Source organism: Lepidochelys kempii, chromosome 8 (genome assembly GCF_965140265.1).
Source record: "Lepidochelys kempii isolate rLepKem1 chromosome 8, rLepKem1.hap2, whole genome shotgun sequence".
NCBI classification, from domain to species: domain Eukaryota; kingdom Metazoa; phylum Chordata; order Testudines; family Cheloniidae; genus Lepidochelys; species Lepidochelys kempii.
In genome coordinates, this window is record NC_133263.1 from 55774231 (window position 1) to 55798187 (window position 23957).

The 23957-nt window shown below is 40.5% G+C and overlaps 1 protein-coding gene across 6 annotated transcripts in view; it reads left to right on the forward strand.

The window, feature by feature from the left end:
• The window catches only part of C8H1orf21 (chromosome 8 C1orf21 homolog), a 195609-nt gene that overhangs the window by 151059 nt on the left and 20593 nt on the right, over window positions 1–23957 (forward strand). For all 6 annotated transcript variants that reach the window (XM_073356659.1, XM_073356657.1, XM_073356656.1 and 3 more), the window contains one exon: window positions 22909–22985. In XM_073356659.1, the coding sequence (XP_073212760.1) occupies window positions 22909–22985 (77 nt within the window). The remainder of the gene's footprint in view (window positions 1–22908; window positions 22986–23957) is intronic.

Sequence of the window (23957 nt, forward strand, 5' to 3'; positions counted from 1 at the left end):
CAGCCATAGTGGGTTTGTTTTTTTTTTTAAATTCTTTCTGAAATACACTTATTTTATTAGTAGTTCTTATTTTTGCTATGCTGAGGAGGCACATTTATTTTATATCTAGGACCTTTGGAAAATCCCAAGAGAGTTAGGTGCTCATCTCCCACTGAAAGTATTTCTAGTTTCAGTGGTTTGTGATGCTTTAAAACCATCAGACAATTGTCTTTCAGTCTAATATTTCTCATGGATATTCTCGGCTCAGAGTAATTTGTTGGGAGAGTAGACAAAATACATGTTTATATGTCTGGGGATTGAAGGTTCAGAAAAAGGCAAATGTGTGTTCTTGGTGCAATACTAATTGATTTTTTTCTGTCTTAAAGAACTCAAATGCAAAATCTGTAGCAAAGCAATGAAATGATTGCACAAAAGACAAATAAATCAGAGTTAAGATTCTCACAGTAACCTTAATTCTGCCCTTTGTGTATAATAGTTATAGTACATATGCAGTACTTCATCTGTTGTAGTTAATAATTGTGTACTTTGCACTTAAATATTACAGCTCTTTCAATCCAAGAATCTCAAGTGCTTTACAAACTTTAATTTAAGCTAGTACCCCTCCCTCCCTATTTTCCTATAAAACAAATAGGCTTCACTGTACCTGCTTAAGAGTCCACCCTTACTATACAATACCCTTTCTTTAGAAACCACCCCAAAGTATCCTAACTGTATTGAGAACAATCCCCCATCTTTATTAAAAGCAATGGATGTTTATCAGTACCTTCTTATTATCCCCATTTTCCAGATGAGTAAATTAAAACACAGATTACATTGTGTTTTAGCCACCTTTTGTTGGGCTAGGTGCAGGAATCAGGTAAGGGAAATTCTGTGGCCTGTATTATGTGGAAGTTCAAACTAAATGATTATTATGTTCTTGTCACAGTTCAGCTCAGCTGCACTTGTATATCCACTCCCGGCCCACCAGTGGCACTCATTTTTAGCCTCTCAGCTTCCAGCCATTATTTCTCTTGGACAGAGACCCACATCTGTTACTCTCCTGATCAGGGTTTTTTCAGGATGCACACTTCCCTGCCTACACTGTGATATCCCCAGCAAGCCACACTGCCTGGTGTCTTCACTTTGCTTTCTCTTTGTGGGCAATTATTCTGTTTATAGCCTTCAGTTATAAGTTACCATTCAGCCCTTTCTAAGCAAGCATATTTATTCTTAGATGAAAGCATTACAGAGAAGACATTAAAAACAATGAAAGAACCTATGCACATGCTAATAAGTTTTCCACAGATCACCCCCACCCATCCCCCACGAGGAGTCAGTCCTTCAAATCCCATAAAGGAGTTTTCTGTGGTTAACAAGTCTGCTTCAGAATCAAAACAAGCGTGAGTAGTCCAGTCTTTCTGTTATATAGCTTGGGACTTTTGATCTTGGCCTCATGTACCAGGTGATTAGCAGATAAAGGCCAACTCCTCAGGGTGTAGTTTTAGCATAACCAAAGGTGGAGAATTTGCAAAATCCACTTCACACATATTGTCTCAGAAGTCCATTCTTGTCTGCCACATTGTTCAACATAGTCCTTTGATCATCCATCTAATAATAATACATATAATAACCTTTGCATTTAATACAGTGGACTCCAAAGATACTTTAATTTAATTCAGTAAGGCTTTTCCAGGATACTGTAGGAAATTGCTGAATCTGTCACAGTTCCTTCCTTTAAAATCTATGACTTGCGCATATATATTCACATTGAAGTTTGCAGTACAGCAAAGAGAAGAAGCCAGGTCTCTTGGGCCTAATCGTCCAGCACATCTGTGGGTTGCATGGGGAGAATAAAATAAAAGGTGAGAGGAACAAAACATAGGAATTGAAAAGATACGTTACTGTGATGACATTTGCATAATTTAGTCTTGTGCATGGTACTGCAAGAAGCAGCACTTCTTATACGGTAAAACTTGCTTTTTAGAAAGATACATTACTGTGTTTTTCTCTTCCCTGGCTACAAAACACTGCAAGTGGAAAATGTGGGTTACCAACAGTATCTGTTCTGTGTGAACACACAGCAGAGAATACATTATTCTACATGTTCAAAAGCTTCATGTGAAGAAAATATGTGGGTATTGGAAGCACATTGTGGGGATAATTGTTGTCAGTTGCAAGAATATGCATCTGATTATTCGTAATAGATCCACACAATTAGTATTATTATTGACGTTTATGTTATTACTTTATACGTGTGAATGATCCCTGCAGGCAGTGAATGACCAAAATCTTCCAGTTACAGAACTAAATTCATATTTGATGTTTAAAAGGGTTGGCAGTTTTCTCTGTCTACTACCCTCTTGCAGCTGTCATTGTTTTCCTAGGCAAACTGTCATATGTTTTGCTTTGTTTGCATGGTGCTTAGTCATTCATATGGGACATCTTTTCAAGGGTGCTGTGTTTTCTAATTCATGCATAGAGCATACTGTAGGGTTCATACCTGTTAACAAGCTGCCAGCAAGGGCTGCTTGCCTCCCTGGTTTCTCTTATTTTTCTGTCCATTATGGGCCTTAGTCATGAACACAGGGAAAATGAAAGCATTGTGTCCTGTATGAAATATCAGACACTGCATATCCCACTAAAATTGGATTAATAGGCCCTTTACTTAATAAATTAAAAAACAAACAAACCTCTAACCACTTTATGAAACTGCTTTGATGTAACCGAGAAGTGTATGTGAATTTGTGTTATTTTCAGCCCACTTAATCAAACATTTCATTTTGGGATAAATTACTCCAATATAATTGCAGCCCTTAGGAAAGGTGACACCATTGCCATTTTGCAAAAGAAAGAAATTGTGTTCCTCTCACTTCCTCCTTAACATAGCTGCAGCTGAAGAACGCATTCTTGCCAACTGATCCAAGCCACAACATAATGCAAAGTAGAGTAGTAAAACACCAAGTTTAATTAGACGCATTGATCATCAGGATAAGGACTGTGCAAGTGGGGCTATATTTGCGAAGAATTTGCCATGATTTTCAGAGAGCATGTTCTGAAAAATCAGGCACCTTTATACTGTCTCAGATGGGGCATCTGAAAACTGAAGCACCTGAAATCACTAGTCACTTCTGAAAATGTAAGCCTAAGTATTTAAGAAGTGGTGCAACAATATATAGTCCTACAGATTCATGTGTACTGGGCATTTTTGGAGCGTCTAAGTTGCTTGAAAAATAATTAAAACTCAGCAAAAATCTTAGCAGCCATAGCCTGCGTGCCATTCTAGCACAATATGCTCTTGAGAGGAAACTAATGGAGGCAAGTCACTATTATAAATGGGCTGTTTGATATACCAATTTACTTTTAAGACTGTCTGCATAGCTTATGCCTGAATATAAATGTTTTAGGAGTTTCATGTAATAATGTTGTTTCGTGTTTAATGGCAACTTTGAACACATTTCTACATTTAGTGGAACATTGACTTCAGGAGACACACACGAAAAAATGGAGAGCATGAATAAGATATATGTTTATTATAAAATTCTCTCAGTTATCAGTTTGTTGAGAGATGCATAGTAAATGTAACAATGTGGTTTTAGTAAGTGGGTTAATTAGTTTTGAGTTGGGTTTTTTACCCAGAATGTTTATAGCATATGACCACAGAGATGCACACAAATGAAGCCAGATGTGTTGAGCTTTTGCTTCTAATTGCTCTGAAACCTATAAAATTGCCCTGAGAGTCAGTGCAACCTTTTATGACTTGTTAGTGATGCAGTTTTCAGCTTTTGTCCATCTATATTTCATTTGCTAGGTAAAACTGTAACTTTTTTCAGTGTACAAAAAGCCATCTAAGGTCTGGTATATTAATGAGAATTAGATAACACATTCTACTTGATACCACTCAAAATTTCCTTTCAGTCTTGTCTGGGTATTTTTTTACTTCAGAAAACCCTTCTTGAGGTTTTAGTTCCCTGAAGCAACTGTGTGTGTGTAATTATTAGGGACATTTTTCAACTTGGAAAATTAAACCATGGAGACCCATTGAAAAATCATGTTGTATACCAAAGGTTCTCAGACTACTTCATGTTGTGAACTATTGTTTAAGATAGAAATTTCCTAGGCACATCTCCTCCTACCTTCCCAATTCTGATTCTCTTTCCTACATCAGGTGCGGTGGTTGGCTTTGTGAAAAAATAAAATGAGGACAATGTTGAAGAAACACAGTGAAAATAAACTTTGATAAAAAACATGACTACAATTGTTTTGGTTATTGCCCTTCATTTTAGTCTACATTGTTTATTTCCTTACTCGGTGTGTTATTTTTAAGTATTGCAGAAGCCTTGGAAACCAGAAAACCCTGATCCTGAAAACAGTGTGAATCAATATTGTGTAATTTAGGAGGTTTCTGAATCAGATTATTTTCAGTGCTCTATAAGGGACTAGCTGAATTATTAAAATTTGGGAATCTGACTACAGAAAGGAATTTTGAGACAGAAATGGTCCAAAGGCGATAAGCCTCCTAACCTTCCTGGCCCTTGTATCGTACCTACTACAGTAGGTAGAAAAACTAGGAATATAATCACTGGTAAAGAATCAAGGATATGTTTGCGGTTCTTCCAGATACTAAAGAGGATAGGATAGGTAGGTGCAAATACAAGCTTCCACAGGTGTGTGTCTTTGGCCCTCTCCTCCTTTGGCATTTATATCCCTCTGTGTAAGTTCATCTGCTCACATGGCTTCAGTTACCATCTTCATGCCAATTACTCACAAGTCTACCTCTCTGCTCCAGTCTTGTCCACATTGATTCAATATTACATCTCAACCTGTGTCTCTGACATTTCCTGGATATCTCACCATCAAAATTAAACTCCAGATCTTCCCACTCTTCTCCTACCAATCTCTGTTACAGCTGACAGTTCCACCATCCTGTCCTTCTTGTCACCCAGACTTACCTTAAACTCCTTCCTCTTTGTCTTGCCTCATATAACCAGGGTGTCCAAATCATACCACTTCCTCCCCTGTAACACTTCTAAAATCTAACTTATTTGTTCTATCCATTCAGCTAAAATGGCCCTCAATAGTTCCATTACTGCAACTTGCTTCTCCTCTGTAGCTTCTCAGGCACCCTTCTTCAATCTGTACAAAATTCAGCACAAATATTCCTTGCCCATCACTTTGAACACTTCACCTTTTTTTCCTATTCCTTATTTGGCTCTCCCTCTTCCACTATTTCAAGCTCAAGCTTCTTGTTCTAATCTTCATTGCCCTTCACAATTCTACCTCTCCCTATTTCTTTTCTCATATCTTATTACATCACGCTCTTCCTCCCCTCTGCAAGAAATGCCAGCCTCAACCACCCACTTATTTCACTCCTTCCACCGCATCTTTGCACTTTCTTCTGTGCCATTCCTTATTCTTGGTCCCTCCTTGATCTGACCTGTTAGGCTTTTGCTATCTTCTTCTCCTCCTCTCCCAAGATCCTTCTCAAGACCCCACTTGTGTTGTGCAGCCTGTAAGGCATCAGCCACTCATGAGGAATAGGCTGAGGAATAGTTGTGGAAGGTTAGTACTGGATATAATCACAAATGGCAAATCGTAGGACTGGACTTCGAGAGGTCATCCAGTCCAATCCCCTGCACTCATGGCAGGACTAAGTATTATCTCTAGACCATCCCTGGCAGGTGTTTGTCTAATCTCCTCTCAAAAACCTTCAACGATGGAGATTCAACAACCTCCCGAGGCAATTTATTCCAGTTCTTAACTACCCTGACAGTTAGGAAGTTTTTCCGAATGTCAAACCTAAACCACTCTTGCTACAATTTTATCCCATTGCTTCTTGTCCTATCCTCAGAGGTTATGCAGAACAATTTTTCTCCCTTCTCCTTGTAGCAACCTTTTATGTACTTGAAAACTGTTATCATGTCCTTTCTCAGTTCTCTCTTTTCCAGACCAAACAAAATTAACTTTTTCAATCTTCCCTCATAGGTCATGTTTTCTAGACCTTTAATCATTTTGTTGCTCCTGTCTGGACTTTCTCTAATTTGTCCACATCTTTCCTGAAATGTGGCACCCAGAACTGGATGCAGTACTCCAGTTGAGGCCTAATAAGCACGGAGTAGAGTGGAAGAATTACTTCTCGTGTTTTGCTTACAACACTCCTGCTAATACATCCCAGAATGATATTTGCTTTTTTTGCAACAGTGTTACATTGTTGACTCATATTTAGCTTGTGATCCACTATGACCCTCAGATCCCTTTCCGCAGTACTCCTTCCTAGGCAGTTATTTCCCATTTTGTATGTATGCAATTGACTGTTCCTTCCTAAGTGGAGTACTTTGCATTTGTCCTAATTGAATTTCATCCTATTTACTTCAGACCGCTTCTCCAGCTTGTCCAGATCACTTGCAACCCCTCCCAACTTGGTATCGTCCACAAACTTTATACATGTACTCTCTATGCCGTTATCTAAATCACTGCTGAAGATATTGAACAGAACCGGACCCAGAACTGATCCTGCAGGACCCCGCTTGATATGCCCTTCCAGCTTCACTGAACCAGTGATGATTACTCTCTGGGAATGGTTTTCCAACCAGTTATGCACCCACCTTATAGGTAGCTCCACCTAGGTTGTATTTCCCTAGTTTGTTTATGAGACTGTCGTACGAGACAGTATCAAAAGCTTTACTAAAGTCAAGATATACCACATCTACCACTACCCCCTATCCACAAGGCTTGTTACTCTGTCAAAGAAAGCTATTAGGTTGGTTTGACATGATTTGTTCTTGACAAATCCATGCTGACTGTTATTTATCATCTTATTATCTTCTAGGTGTTTTCAAATTGATTGCTTAATTATTTGCTCCATTATCTTTCTGGGTACTGAAGATAAGCTGACTGGTCTGTAATTCCTCGGGTTGTCCTTATTCCCCTTTTTATAGATTGGCACTATATTTGCCCTTTTCCCACCCTCAGGAATCTCTCCTGTCTTTCACAACTTCCATGAATATTAAAAATTTAAAAATCGTGTATACAAGACAATCTCCCTCTCCCCCACTCTGAATGTATTGTTTATTTTTCTTAGACTATAAGCTCTTTGGGGTAGGGACTGTATTTACCTATGTGCTTTCACAGCTGCTAGGCATAAAACTGCACCAATCTTGATTGGGGTTTCTGGGTAGTACAGTAATAACTGAAGGAATATCAGAGAAAGGGAACTTTTGGCACGCGATGCTTGTCCCATTGGTGTTGAAATTGTAAAATGCTCTCCAGAGAGTTTCATGCTATATGGACGCATGAGTTTTTTGCTAAATATTGATTTGGATGTAGGTGTGTGATGGGGAAGGGAAGGAAAGAGGAGTGGGAAAACACAAAATCAGAGAGACAGACAGACAGCCTGAACAAATCCAAGCAGAAGCCTGTAAGCATAGTGTGGCAATGGAAGATGCTAGAAAAAAGCTTTAGGGTCCAAAAGAGGCTTTGGGCAGCAAGTAAAGAAGTTATCCCTTGTTTTTGGTTCCTCCTGCATTTGGAAAAACAGGACTTTGTACGTTCCTTGTAAATAGACAAAATTGCCTCAAAGAAAATAGCAGGTTTCTGTCCCCAACTGGAACATCTCCAAGCCTTATCTGTTATTACATGGCAATAGGGTATTCTCTGGAAACCATAAGTGTGCATTCCAGAGTTATTAGGTATGGATTATGTGCTTGATAGGGAAATTTAAAAAGATTTAGGGTGTTAGTTGTAGTAAGTACACCTTTTACCCCAATATAACGCTGTCCTTGGGAGCCAAAAAATCTTACCGCATTATGGGTGAAACCGCATTATATCGAACTTGCTTTGATCCACCGGAGCGCGCAGCCCCGCCTGCCCAGAGCACTGCTTTACCGCATTGTATCCGAATTTGTGTTATATCGGGGTAGAGGTGTATTACTGTCTGTTGAACAAGCTTTTGGGAGTGGTGGGAGGTAGGTTCCTGGAATTTTTAGTTGGTGCAGATACTTCTGCCTTCTTTTATAATTTCCATGTAGCAAATGAGGAAACTGTAACATGGAGATGTTAAAAATTGGTAATTTGAGCATGCAAAAATGCAGTTTGCATGGTCAGAATAGGTGCATAATTGTGTGTTAATTTTAAAAATCAGGTTCTAGTAACCCACCATCCTAACTATGACCGAAACTATCATCTCTGCATAACTCAGGAAGTCTCTTCCCTTTTGACTTAATGGGCTTTGGATCATGCCCTCAAAACACAACAGAAGTGATTCCATGCCTGCTCACAAATAATGGGAGGTCATGTGCATATATTTCTGCTCACTGAAAATATTTCATTTAGTTACTTTTCACCAGGAGCTCGATATTCCTCTAAGAAAGTCTACATACTGCTGCCAGATTCAGAAGTTAGCTGACTGTAAGGATGGACAGTCGCTAAAGAGGAATTGCAGGGGAAGACTGGACAAAAGGAACAAAATTATGGAGTGAGAGGTAGGTGAAGAACTCAGAGTAGGATGCTTGGGCCACACGCTCCTTAACAAAAACAATGATAAAACAGCATCTACATGGTCAGAGCCTTGACACACGTCTCATTCTATGACAATTGGTCAAATACCACTGCTAGGTTCTGTTGGCTCTGTTTAAGTAGACTATACACATACATACATTTTAAAAATTATACATCGGGGTGGCCAAACTTACTGGTCCTCCGAGCCGCATATGACAATCTTCAGAAGTTCGAGAGCCGGGGCACACCTGCCAGGAGCTGGGGCTCGGGGCTTCAGCCCCACTTCTGCTGAAGCCCTGAGCCCCTGCAGGTGCTCAAGAACCCTGAGCCCCAAGAACCCCCTTCCTGCTGGACTGAAGTCCACCACCTCACTGCAAGGCAGAGGTCCTGAGCTGTTCCCCCTGACCAAGTCTGGTAGGTGGAGAATCGGGGAGGACTGGGAGACTTGCGAGTCACACAATAACAATAAAAGAGCCGCATGTGGCTCGCGAGCCAGAGTTTGGCCACCCCTATTATGCATCAAAAACCTGGAGATCAGTAGTGACTGTAGATCAAGGTTTTTCCTTTTTCTAACATTTTAAGTTTCTGTGAGTACGCTGGAGAAGTATTAGGTCTGGCCTATGTTTCAGTTTGGAATGGTGTTTGAAAACAAGATTAATGGTTTAAATACAGTTTGGCTGGCTGTTTATGCATGGGCAAACCAAGCTTACAAACCATACCTCTCACAAGGTCCCACACCAAGTTTTATTTGAGACTCATATAGGGAGTTTTATTTGACTTTTTTTAAAACATACACAGCTTGGCTCTTGTAGCCACAGTAATAAACTTGTTTCATCTGCAGGTTTGGCACCGTGCAGACTGCGACCCTGCTGTCTTCCCTGTATTGATCTTCCAGTGTTCTCTTCAGTGACATCTGATCTGAGGTTATTTAGTTTCTCTTAAGATTACCACCTGGCCAGCTTTCCACTGGCTCAGCTGTTTGTTTTTGCCTGAAAGCAGCAAGCTGAAGCTAAGCAGAAGCTAGTTTTTATTTTCAATTTTTAAAAGACTTCAATAAATAAAAATATAGGGCCTTAATATTAGAAGAGCTGAGTACCTGCTGCTCTCACTGACTGGAATTGGAGCTGTGGGTGCTCAGAATTTCCTAAAAATTATGCTCAGAGGCCTAATGGTTAAAGCACAGGACTCTCCACTGGGAAATCTGGGTTCTGTTTCCAGCTTTTGCACAGACTTGTTGTGTGATCTTGGGTGGCTGGGACGTGATTTTCCAAAAACAACAAAAAACAAAACCCATAGTTGTGCATGGATTTTTACTATGACTTCGCAAGCAAACTGTATGTTTGCGTGCTCAAAAGGCCAGTCTCTTAACATAGAATCATAGAATATCAGAGTTGGAAGGGACCTCAGGAGATTATCTAGTCCAACCCCCTGCTCAAAGCAGGCACAGTCCCCAATTTTTTTAATTTTTTTATTTTTTTTTTTTTGCCCCAGTTCCCTAAATGGCCCCCTCAAGGATTGAACTCACAACCGTGGGTTTAGCAGGCCAATGCTCAAACCACTGAGCTATCCCCTCCTCTGTGATCTCTGTTTCTGTTTCCTCATTTGTGACATGGAAATAATAAAACTTACCTATCTCACAAGGATGTTGTGAGGCTTATTTCATTAACATTTGTAAATTGTTTTGAGACCATCAGAATGTGCAATGGAAGGGCAAAGAATTATGGGACAAATCCTGCTTTCTTTGCTCATGGAAAATTCTCATGGTCCCGCGCACCCTTCCCTCTTTAGGACTGAATATGGACTCAAAGATTTGGTTCTACATTGTCATTTATTATTTACCAAAATAGACCAATAATGTTAAGCAGCTTTTATTTTGAAGATGTTTTGAAGATGTTTGAATGAAGCTTGAAGTTACCAAATACTAACTTGTTGTTACTTCCTACCCTTCTCAAGAAGAGTCTGCTTTTATTAACAGTCTGCTTCAGTCTGATTTCCTGGCTCTTTACCAGAGATGTTTCAGTTTTTGTTTTTAATGTGTTTGGCGCATTCTTGTATTTCAGGTAGATAAGACACACAAGACCATAGTCTAACAAACAGTGTCAATCTGTTTCCTGTTTGTTAAATCCGTAGATGGCTCGTTCTTTGCTTGTCATACAAACTTCAACCCAGTACTGTGCATGTGTTTTTAACACACAGTACATGAATATAGGCTGTATTTTTAAAAGTTTTTTTTTAAAGGACCAAGGTGCTCCAGGCAGCAATGTTAAAACATTCAGTGAAATTAATAGGCCAGACACCATTGTTGCTTCAAGTGCCTCAATTATGAGGTACTCTTTAAAATTTAACTCTCGTGGCAGGACGCGAGCCATATTTTCTAGCAGCCTGGGGCAAAATGTGTCAGTAATGGAACAGTGCCAGTCTACTGACTGTCATGGTTGTGTGTACAGGAGTCTACATGACTGAATCCACATTGTAAAATTATCATAGCCTAGTGTGTGTATAAGGGAGGCTGGGGACTTTATAATGTTGTTGACGTTTTTCATTAGCTTTGGCTTTTGATGAAAGGATGCTGAAGTCCTTACTTTAATTTAAAAGAAGTATATAACTGATGGTCTGTGTATCCCAGGGGTCAGTGTGTGTTATATATTCCTCCTCTGCCTGATCCATGGAGGATATGGGTTTGTTACATCTTCTAGCTACAGAGTCTGGTTGTTTAGCTCAAGCTATAGACATACATACTTTCAGTTCTGGAGTTCAGTTTCTGATGTTGGCCAAGATGAAAGCCATCAAATATGCACAGTATAACTTATGTCTCTCAGAGTTGTGAAAAAAACACTCTTCGGCGCAACATAAATTACACTGACAGAAGCATCGGTGTGGACAGTGCTATGCCGGTGGGAGATGGTCTCCCACCAACTTAGTTACTGCCGCTCGTTGGAGGTAGTTTAATTTTGTCGGCGGGAGAGCACTCTCCCATTGGCATAGAGCGGCTACACAAGTGATCTTACAGCAGCACAGCTGCATCTGTACAGCTATGCCCCTGTAAGCTCCCTAGCAGTCATTTATTTTAAGTACTATTGTGCATATAAAAGTGAAAATATTTGACCTTCAATAGTAAATTACTGTTGTTGTATGCTATTAAAAAGCTGCTTCATTTCAGTAGTGAATGAAGTGATCCCAGTATATAATTTGAGAAGTGTTTTGGGATCCTACAAAATGATGAGTGGTATATAAATATTAGTCATTAAAATATTGATAAATATTTAATAGTTTTGAAAGACTTAACTGATATTAAGCTGTAAGGCATTCTGAAGCTACCTTTAAGGTTTATGTTGAAATGAATGTATTTTGGCTCATGTGCTAAGGAGGCACAGTCATCTTAAAAAATCAAACTTCTTTCTGAGAATTTGTTACCTGCTATTGTTACAAATAACATCCAAGGCCTAAGATCATTATAACTAAAAGAGTTAAAAGTGGAAAAAATCCTCTTTTCTCAGTCTGTTCACTTCGTGTAATTTGACAACACTTTGAAGAATTAGCAAAATAGATTTTATGCAGTTGTTCTCCACCAGGAAAAAAAAAATCTTAAAGAATAGGAAAATGTGACTCTAGGTCCACAAAAATTAGCATTTGGTAGTATCTGAAACTGATTTTAACTAATTTTTTAAAAAGCTGACTACAGTTCTTGTGGACCGTGTCCGTTTAAAAAAATTATATACATACAATAATACGTAACTTACCTCGAAGCTATTATCTGCAAATTGGTAACCATTTTAGTACATGCTCTGCTTTGGAAACCATGTCCTTTTAAAAACCAGTCTACCTTATCAATAATTTTAAGTTTTGTTAAAGATGGAATTTGTATCTAGTTACAGGATTGATGTCATGCATGTGTTTAAATTTTTGCAAGATCAGTATCTGCAGACATGCATGTTGAGCACCTTTACTCTCAGGAACAGTCCCATGTTAGTCAATGGAACAACTCACATTAGTAAGCACTATGCTGCTCAGCAGTAAGTGTTAGCAGGATGGACCGTTAGTTAATGCTTCTGAGTTTGAAGTTCAGCTTTCTATTTATTTTTCTTATACATTTCCTAAAAAACATTATGAACCAAAGGAACTTTTACAAACCTTAGTACTGGGGGTGGGGGGGGGGGAATAAGAATCTGCTTCTGACCTGAGTCTTTCTGTGCCAAGGTTCTGCAGAGAAAGAATATTTAAAATTAAGTTAATAAACCTCTTGGAAATTTGTTTGAATGGAAACACTGACAGACATTTAATTAATGTGGCACTAGTGGTTGCCGCAATGCTAATAGCATCTGGCAGTACAGTCATTGCCATCTGTTAATACCCAGAAATTCTGGTATAGCATATCCTTTTTGGTGGAGCTAACAATAATTAAGAAATCTATCATATGCAATCATCTTAATTTGATGACTGCTTTACCTTGATTGTGATAAAGTGCAACATAATGGGGAGATGATCTTTGAAGTGTAACACAAAATATCCATGGTTGTTATAAGACCTCCTTTTTGTTGTTGAATATCCAATACAAATATTCAGGCATCAAACTCTGCTTTTTTTAAAAAAAAATGTTGTAAGGGGCAGTGTGGAAGTAGATATAATGTTGTGAATTTGCCACATCCTTACAGGGTGTGTGATCTTGGGAGGGGGCGGGGGAGCCAAGGTCCCTTTTAAAGTTTAGTTTAAATTTGTAAAAAGTGTGTTAATTGCTATTGCATTCAAATATGTCATATTAAATCCTTAGTAGTGGAGGAATATTTTAAACCTATGAATAATACAGCTGCATCAGCAGGACATGGAGCACAACAACATGTTTTTTAAATTGTTCACCCACACATCCTACATACCATTTAAAGAAAAATAACTTTTCTGTTTGTACTGATTTTCGAAAACACGTTTATGAAAGAATCTTTTGTAGACAATCCTTAGAGAGCAAGACATCACTGAGACAGGTTGCTTTTTTAATCCAAAGAAAAATGAAAAAGAGTGAACCATACATCTGTATATATTTTTTAAAGCATTTTATGGTGTGGGACAGCTATACATGTTCTGTTGTATTCTCTCTCTCTCTATTTTTTTATTACCATGCTCATCACCATGGTGTCTGAGCACCTTCCAATAAATAGTGCGTTGCGAATACACATCTGTCATGTGTTGTTTGTACTCATCCTTCCTCTCGAGGGAGGAGCATGTGGAATGGAACATCTTTGGTAGGGGGATTCTTATTATCTAATAAATAGATCTCTTGCTGTCTGTTTATATTACAGAAGCCAGGGTCAAAGAAATGCACCTTGCACAGAGCAGAAAGTGGTGAGGTTTGTGATGGTCCTTAGTTCCTGGAAAAGTTCATTCCACAGTCTTCACCCCTGGAGAAGCTTCTGTCTCCTGCACAGACAAGTTTTACTATTATTGTTGAGAGTTCCATTGTGCTGGAGGATCATAGTTGTCACTTCAGTCTTCATCACAGAGCTTTAGAATGGCTTTTGGTATCTTGGGGCCAGGCCCCGGAGCATTTTGAACATAGGGTCTGAGATCTTAGACTTGATTCAAAATTCCATAAGAAGCCAGTGTAGAGAGCAGAGGACAGGAGTGATACGTTGCTGAGGAGACGTGCTGCAGTGTTCTGTACTAGTGGAGTTTCCTGAGTGCCCAGGTATATTGCATTGCTGTAATCCAGTCAAGATGTGAGACAGGCATGAATAACTGAGGAAAGGTCTTCATCTCCCATGATGGGATGGAGTCTCCTATCCAATCGGAGATGGTAGAAAGCATTACTTGCTGCTGCTGCAACGTGGAAGCTCAGCATCAGTGAAGAATCTAAGAGTACTCCTAAACTACGGACTGAATTGACCAATTGTGGATGTGAACCTTCAGTAAAAGGAGACTGCACTGTGGTTGCAAACTCCTCAAAATACTTTTCTCTGCGCACCAACATCACCTCTGTTTTGGTTGGGTTCAGCTTCAGCCGTCTGTTCTTCAACCATGAGCTGATCTCATCCAAGCACTGGGCCATCTTGGTAGTAGTGGTGTGGTCATATGAGGTGAAGGATAGGTAGAGCTGAGTATCATCCATTTATTGCTGGCACTTGAGTCCATGTCCTCTGACCATTTCACCTAATGCTTGCATGTAGGTATTGAATAAGACTGAAGAGAGAATTGACTCTTGCAAAACCCCACAAGTGCGGGCTGTAGTGGTGGATGTGCAGGTTCCCATCACTACTCTTTGGGTGAGTCTCTCTAGGAAGACTCAAACCATGTTAATACATTACCCTAGACTCCTGCCACCTCTCACAGGTAAGGGTGCAGTATCTCATGATCAACTGTGTTGAACACTGCAGAGTGGTCCAGGAGGATTAGAATGGATGTCTGTTCTCTACCTGTTGTCAGGAGATCATCCATCAGTGCCACTGAAGCAGATTCAGTTCTGTGTCCTGGCCTAATCCAGATTGTGCTGGTTCTAGAATGTTGGCTTTAGTTAGCAGAGCCTGTAGTTGGCCTTTTGCTAGTTTCTCTGTGAGATTTCTCAGGCTTGACATGCTTACATGCTGTTGAGTACTGTTGTTACATTCCTTTCTTCTGCTGTTGCTGTTTTTCATTTTGTGGTAATGCCCAAAGACCCCGATGAGGATGGACCCATTGTGTTAGGCCCTGTACAAACATGTAAAAACAATACACAGTCCCTACCCTAAAGAATTTATAATTTGGGGCTCCAGTTCTGCAAAGCTATAAGCTTGCCTGTATGCAGGGTTGCACTGGTTTAACTTAAGGTTTGATTTTTAAACTGATTTAGTTAAACAATTGCAAGAAGCTGTGTGGAAACTCTTATTTGGTTTAATCCAGACTCATTTTGGTTTAGTTTAATTTGATTAGGCCTGATCTGCACAGGAAAATCGGACCGGTTTACCTTAAATCAGTTTTTAAACCAATATAGCTGAACCAATGGAAACCCATTCTTTTTTCAGTTTAAAAGTAGCTTATTTCAGTTTAGTTTGTTGAGTGTGAACAGGTTTAAGTTAAACTGAAATAAGCAACACTTAAATAATAAGTTTGTATGTAGACAAGACCTCAATTGCTTTAATTCATGCTTGTGAGTAGTCCTGTTGATGTCAGATTAAATTAAAGCAAATGCATATTTGTTATATTATCAGTATGGGCGCCTGAATTAACTCGGCACACAATAAGTATGTGTTTATGGGGGTGGAGAAGAGTAACATAAATAGAACTGCATATTTACATAGGCTCACCAAATACATATCTTGATAGTTCCAAATCATTTTTAAGTTTTGGTTGGTTGGTTTTATTTGTTATAATAATTCAGACAGTTAATTACTACTGAATTAATTTGTCTTCCAAATTATGGGAAATATTTGATTAATTTTGTTTATGCTTTGGAGAACTATTTCTGAAAATCTGTTTTTATCAGAGAAAATATTTGTCCTATGTTACAAAATATTGCTGGTAAATAATAGCTATAAACATAGTGATGAGCCAGCTTAAGACAGTACCTTACAAGAATGAGTTTGGCTCAGTTTTTGTTTGTTTTTCTGTGTTTTTTTAATTGTAATTCCTTTTATTCTGCCCATTACTCTAGCTGAGCAACAGATGGAGAATGGAGGGGAGAAAAAACATACTCTGATTAGATAAAATAATTGAAATGTATTAATTATTGATGCCCATTTCGTAGGGTAATAGAAATTGTCACAAAAGCACAGGACTGGGAGTCGAGATGTGGGAATCTGTTCCCAGCTCTACCAAGAATTTTTCCAAAGTGACCTTGGTAATCTTTCTGCACCTGTTTTGTCATCTGTAGTATGGGTATAAAATATGTCCAGGGCACTGGGGGCTATGTTAATTATTTTTTGTATGCTGTGTGGAGATCTATGGACAGAAGATCTATATAAATGCAAATTATTTTTCTCTGATCTTTTAATTGCTTTTGATTGACAAAAGTTTCTCCTCAGAAGCCAACTAAGGCCTTGTCAATAGTGGGGACTGTCCTGATTCCAGCCACCCATGTAGCTAAACTAGTGCAAACCCCAAAGGTAGACAAGGAAAGTTGTGATTTACACTGATGTAGTTTATCTCTGCTTGAAACCAGTAAGGTGCAAATCACAGCTCTCTCTTGTTTTACTTTGCGCTGGTGATAGGAATTGACAAGAGACATGGTGTGTATCTTCGGGAGGAGTGCAAGAAGTGGTATGAAATGAGGTGTGGCGTATGAGTGAGAAAGTGGGGATCACAGAATTCAACTTCTATTTTCATTACTAGGTGGTGTGCACCTATAGCCACTGAACTTGCATACTTTTGGCTGTATTCTAATTCCAGATATGTGATAAACATCACTGTATGTCTCCAATGTCTGTTATCACATACTGGCTAGCACAGCAGCAGATATTTTAGGATACAACAGCAAGACATGCCATGTATATGAGACTGGAAGTTGATCTTGTACCTCTGTTTCTGTTATGTTCCCAGCCTAGCATCTCTCTTTCCCTCTGATTAGCCTTGAGATCTACTCCTCTTCTTTTTCACTTGACAATTTTATTGGCTTATCCTACATACACACATGCAAAAAAAGTCATCTACAAATAACTGTTGAAGCAAGATTTAAAAATGCTATGAAAGCAAATGAATTCAGAAGGTGGGATGCAGTCTTTATCCTGATGCTTCAGCATTATACCATTGAATAATGGTAAGATAATGACTGGTAAGGTGTAAAGATATGAGTGAAGGCCCAAGTTTAGGCTTGTTTTTTCCTGAATTTTAATAACTCATTTTCAAGTTAGACACCACTTAGTTTGCAGTCCTTTCAGAGAGGTTACAGTAATTTGCACCAGAAAAAGTGTCAAGCATGCATAAGAAGTTGATGCTTCCACTCCTTGTGGAATTATTCATTCAAGTATTAACTGTATAATGGCCTACTTTTAAAATCAAGTAACTCACCAGCCTATTTTTAAAAATAATTTAAAGTGATTGATCCATTCAGATTTTTTAAATTAATTTTTTAGTTTATCTTTTCAAAAATGGTCATAGCAGCAAAGTGCCGAGGAAATTAGATTGATTTATTCAGTTGATAGACTAACATTTGCCTGTTCTGCACCATCTGTACTGTCAGATTTCTCTAATGCAAATCACTTTAATAATATTTAAGTAAAAAATCACCCTATTTTTTTCCAAATGTTGTTACAGAAAGTGATACCTTGTACGCCAAGTTTTGATTCATAGCAAATTTTTGTATTGAAAACAAGGTGTTACCTTGAAATGCTGACTCAAAGCTAAACCAAGGATTTTCTCTTTTTTGCCTTTTTTTGTTTAATTATTCTGTGTACAGGACACAGTTGTGTACCTGCCCGTAAGCATATTGCTTGATTTATTCTTTTGTCCCTTTCTGTCTTATTTTATAGCTGAATAGGTAAAATCTCCCATAACTGCTCCTTTATTAATTTAATAACCACATCTGAATTTTTTATTCTCCATGTTGCTGCCTCTGATCAGCTGCACTCCGACAAATGCATGCCTACAGTTTACTCCTAATATTGAGTTGACTTTAATTTAAAGCTCTAACAGTTCTATGTAAAGAAGTTTCTTCAAAGATACTTCTTTCAATTACCATGCCCCAATAATTTGCTGCTGCTGCTGCTTTACTTATCCACCCACACATGTTTTGAACTACAAAAGAACTGAAGTGTGCATGTGCATGAGAAAGAGAGAGCTTGGCAATTTAGTATGTAAGGCCTGGTCTACAGTACGTGGTTATTTCAGAATTAGCCGAGTTACTTCGAAATAAAACTGATTCCGTCCTCACAACCAAACCAGTTTTTTCAATTTAAAGGGCTCTTTAATTCAATTTCTGTATTGCACCTCGGCAAGTGGAGTAGCGCTAATATCGAGATCACAGTTCTGGGTTACAGGTACTGTGGACCCAATTTGACAATACTGGCCTCCGGGAGCTATCCCAGAAAGCTCCCTTGTCACCGCTCTGGACAACACTCTGAACTCCGATGCACTAGCCAGGTAGGCAGTAAAAGCCCCAGGAACTTTTGAATTTCCTGTTTGGTCACCACCAGCACAGGCGACCATGTGGAGTCCACCATCACAGGCGACCATGTGGAGTCCACCATCACAAGAGACCACACAGTCCCAGATTCGCAGATGAGCTCCAGCATGGTCCGAATGGGAGGTACTGGATCTCATTGCATGTTGGGGAGACAAATCTGTTATGGCAGAACTACATTCCAAAAAAAGAAATGCAAATACATACGCTAAAGTCTCCAGGGCCATGACGGAAAGAGGCTATTCCAGGGACACAGAGCAGTGTTGTATAAAAATCAAGGAGCTCAGGCAAGTGTACCAAAAAGCCAGGGAGGCGAACAGGCGCTCTGGGTCACAGTCCCATACATGCCACTTCTACCGTGAGCTGCATGTAATTATGGGGGGTGACGCCAGCACTACCCAACCACTGTCCATGGACATCTGCAAGGGGGGAGTAGCACGGAGTGAGGAGGATGAGTTTTTGGAGGACGAAGAGGAGGAGGACGGTACACAGGCAGCAAGTGGGGAATCTGTTTTCCCCCCTAGCCAGGAACTATTCTTGACGCTGGAGCCAGTAGCCTCCCCCAACTCCCAAGGCATGTTCCCGGATCATGATCCTGGAGAAGGCACTTCTGGTGAGTGAGAGCTTAATTGGAGCCACGCGGTGGGGGGAAACTCAGCTGCGCTGGGCTGTTCGCGTTTAGTTTAAAGGGCTCATCCCTGCTCAGAGCCTCATCAGAGCCACACGGTGTGTGGGCTGGGGAGGGTGTTGTGTGAAGCGATCATCACAGAGAGCCCACAGGCCCTCCTTTTATATAGCAAACCCACCAGGCATTGTTTGCTATGGGAAAGGGTGTCCGGCAGTTTGAAAGTACTGAAATGAATGCGGAAGAAGCAGAACCCCACGTGCCCCTAGGGCTTACCATGGCTGCCTGCAAGCTGAATTCTGTTGCCTGGCTGCATGTGATGGCTTATTCACACCAAAGTGGCAGGCAATTCAGTATAAGAAGCAAAATGAGACCTTGTACAGAAAGAACATGTGCTGTGTACTATGAATTGCCTGTTTCACTGAGAAAGAGTGTCCCCTTTGTTCTCTAAAATGTATCTTTTAAAATACTACCCTCCCTTTTTCTCCTCCTGCAGCAGATACAAATGTTTCAACGTGGACCCTGTCTACTCTGTCCCAGAGGCTGATCCAGATTAGAAGGCAGAGAAAACAAACTCGGGACGACATGTTTGCCGAGCTCATGCAGTCCTCCCGCACTGATAGGGCCCAGTTGAATGCCTGGAGGCAAACAATTGCGGAGTCGCTTAAAGCATTACATGAATACAAAGAGAGGAGGGATGTGAACGATGAGAGCAGGCAGGATGCTATGGACAAGCTCATGGAGGAGCAAACTGACATGCTCCGCTGTATGGTGGATCTAATACGGGAAAGGCAGCAAGACCACAGACTGCCTCTGCAGTCCCTGTATAACCGCCCTCCCTCTTCCCCAAGTTCCATAGCCTCCTTACCAAGATGCCCAAGAACACGGGGGGAGAGGCTATGCGGACCCACACAGTCAACCCCAGAGGATTGCACAAGCAGCAGAAAGCTGGCATATCCTAAATTTTGATTTGGTTTCTGGATTTGTCCTTCCCTCCTCCTACACCCCCCTAATCCAATACCCCCCTCTCTCGTCTATCTTCTGATTTTTCTCAATGTTTTGTGCAACAAATAATAAAGAACGTTTTTTTAAACGATTGTGACTTTATTTTCTTTCATATATAGAGAGGTGCCGGTAAATTTAAGAGAAACAAACACAATTGTCACACCGTACCCTGGCCAGTCATGAAACTGATTTTCAAAGCTTCTCTGATGTGCTTCTCTTCTAATAGCCCTGTTGTCTGGCTGTGCGAAACTGGACACCAGGCGAGTTGCCTCAACCTCCCAACCTGCCATAAATGTCTCCCCCTTACTCTTACAGATATTATGGAGCACACAACAAGCAGCAATTACAATTGGAATATTGGTTGTGCTGAGATCTAACTGAGTCAGTAAACTGCGCCAGCGCACTTTCAAATATCCAAACGCACATTCTACTACCATTCTGCACTTGCTCAGACTATAGTTGAACTGCTCCTTACTACTGTCTAGGGTGCCTGTGTACGGCTTCATGAGCCACGGCATTAAGGGGTAGGCTGGGTCCCCAAGGATAACTATAGGCATTTCAACATCCCCAACAGTAATTTTCTGGTCTGGGAAGTAAGTTCTTTCCTGCAGCTGGTCAAACAAACCAGAGTTCCTGAAGATGTGAGCATCATGCACCTTTCCTGGCCATCCCACGTTGATGTCAGTGAAACGTCCCTTGTGATCCACCAGTGCTTGCAGCACCGTGGAAAAGTACCCCTTGCGGTTTATGTACTGGCTGCCCCGGTGTTCCGGGGCCAAGATAGGGGTATGCGTTCCGTCTATCACCCCGCTGCAGTTAGGGAACCTCAGCGCATTAAAGCCATCCACAATGGTCTGCACATTTCCCAAAGTCACTACCCTTGATAGCAGCTGGTCAATGATTGTGTTGGCTACTTGCCGCACAGCAGCCCCCACAGTAGATTTGTCCACTCCAAATTGATTCTCGACTGACCGGTAGCTGTCGGGCATTGCAAGCTTCCACAGGGCTATGGCCACTCGCTTCTCAACTGTGAGGGCTGCTCTCATTTTGACGTCTTTGCGCTTCAGGGCAGGGGACAGCAAGTCACAAAGTTCCATGAAAGTGGCCCTACGCATAAGAAAGTTTTGCAGCCACTGGGAATCATCCCGTACCTGCAACACTATGCGGTCCAACCAGTCTGTGCTTGTTTGCCGGGCCCAGAATCAGCGTTCCACAGCATGAACCTGGCCCAACACCACCACGATCTCCCAATTGCCACATGCTGTGCTTCTAGGAATGTCTGCGTCCATGTCCTCATCATTATCGTAATCGCGCTGCCAACACTTCCTTGCCCTGTTTTGCAGGTACTGCACATACTGCTGGATAATGCGGGAGGTATTTACAGTGGTCAAAACTGCAGCGGAGATCTGATTGGGCTCCATGGCTATGGCGCCTGCACGGGTAATCCTGGAAAAAGGGCGCGAAATGTAGGAGAGCAGAGTGGCAGCAGAAGAGGTGCTGTTCAGTTCACGGTAGCCAAAAAAAGACGGTAAATGGTTGCCTTCTGTAGCTTTCACGGAGGTGGGAGCCCAGGACAGACAACATGGAGAAGCTCAGAAGCGTGGCAATAGTGGGAGAGCAGAGTTGGCGGCGGAAGCTGTGCTGCTTGGTTCACGATGGCTGAGCAGAGTTGGCAGCAGAAGCGTTCGATGAGGAAGAGAAAGAGTAGATGATAGAGATTACAAAGGAAGATGAGAGGAAATGAGAGGTGGATTCATAGTAGCAGGAGAGCAGCGGTGCACCGTCTGCTGAAAGCAGTATGCTGTCTGCATGCCAAAAAGGCGCGAAACGATTGTCTGCCATAGCTTTCACGAAGGAAGGAGTGACTGACGACACACACCCAGAAACACCCGCGAAAATGTTTTTGCCCCATCATGCACTGGGAGCTTAACCCAGAATTCCAATGGGTGGCGGGGACTGCGGGAACTGTGGGATAGCTACCCACAGTGCACCGCTCCGACAGTCAATGCTAGCCTTGGTACTGTGGACGCACTCAGCCGAATTCACGCACTTTAGTGGACCAAATGTATAAAATAGCTTCCGAAAATTTGATTAGAATAATTTCGAAATAATTTCATACTGTAGACATACCCTTAGAGTGATCTTAGCACTTTCAACAAGGTGCTGAATTGACAGCCTGGGAGACGGAAGTCTTTAACTCCAGCCCTGTTTTGAGAGAGCTAACTCTACAGGTAAAAAAGTTTAGTTCAGTCTCTGCGACCATTCAGTATTTTGCCTCACCACCTCATTAAAGTTGCCAATTAGTGCTACTTTTCATGTAATCACCTGTCTACGAGTAACTAGACTCAGATTTTGCACAGGCCACTAGACAGTCATCTGATAGTAACAACTTTGATCACTACTAGTCTGTGTTAGATTTGAACCAGTGACTGGAGGCCCAAGGTTCTGTGTCCTATTATAAATCCTCTGAGCCTTCAGGTCCCTGTTTGTCATTTTTAACAAGAGTATCTGTAGGCTGCTAGCTGTACTATTACAGAACTGTTCTAGATTTCCTTAAAGATTTTATTTGGTTTCCTTATGGTTAATGTTTTATTTATAATACCTGTATTTTTACAAATCCATTTGCAGAAGCTGGTTTCTCTGTACTGGAGAGTAACATTCTGATGACAAATATAGAGAAAGTATGTTTAATAAATGCTGATTATATTTGTGTGTTTGTGTGTTTCAGGAAAAAAGTGCCAGTTCAAATGTAAGACTTAAATCTAACAAAGAGGTCCCAGGATTAGTACATCAACCCAGAGCAAAGTAAGTTACACTCCATAATTTTAATAGAAATGAATGCTTATTGAATTAAAACAATACCCCCCAAATACCCAAACTTTGCCCAAGTAAAGGCTGCATTGGGAGCTCCCTAACAACCGAAGGGTCACACCTAGCTTAAGTAAAACAGAGAAGAATGCAACCATCCTCACATTTTTGTTACGGATGGGCGGCCTATTGAGAGCTGCTCAGATCAAGCTGGGGCATTGCATGCCAGGATATTTAGTCTCCGTGCATGGCTGTATTAATGATGGAAGTACCTTTGAGACATGCTGTACAATTCCATAGGTATTAGATGAATCAGAGGCTGAACTTTAGCCACCCTTGCAATACCTTTTTCTTGGCTTGATTTTCAAAGATGCAAAACTTTTTTTTCTTGTTGAATAGATTTACCCTGCCACAGCTTACCAGGGTACATAACTACATTATATTTCTCATATGATACATTTGTTTATACACATAAATAAATGCACACACCCTAACTAGATGTTATTTACAAAGATTCTGTCCAGTGTTTTGGCTTACTTTGGTAGATAAACAGCATAACAAATTTGGGAATTAAACTACTTCCATTTAAAATGATGATGGTGTTTGTTATATGCTGACAGTGTGCTATGTGGCCGTCAGTTTATACAACCCTTAGATTAAAGTTTTCATGCTATTTCCTTTTGAAATCAGTCAGCATTAAACACAGCACTGCCATGCCATATTTACCTCTTGTGACCGTACTAGTGCCAGTATTAATTACTTGTTTCATATCTAAGTCACCATTACATTTTAATCACCAACTGAATTGAAAATAAGAGCTTTTATGGTAGCATAGATTTGGTACTTCACAGTGAAAAGATAAAGCAGTGTTGTTGCATTCAAAGCAGTAAAGGAGACACTGTTCTTTACTAGAGCTAAGAGCCCTACAGGCACAGTATAAACTTAAACTTGTTGCATACAAAGTACATT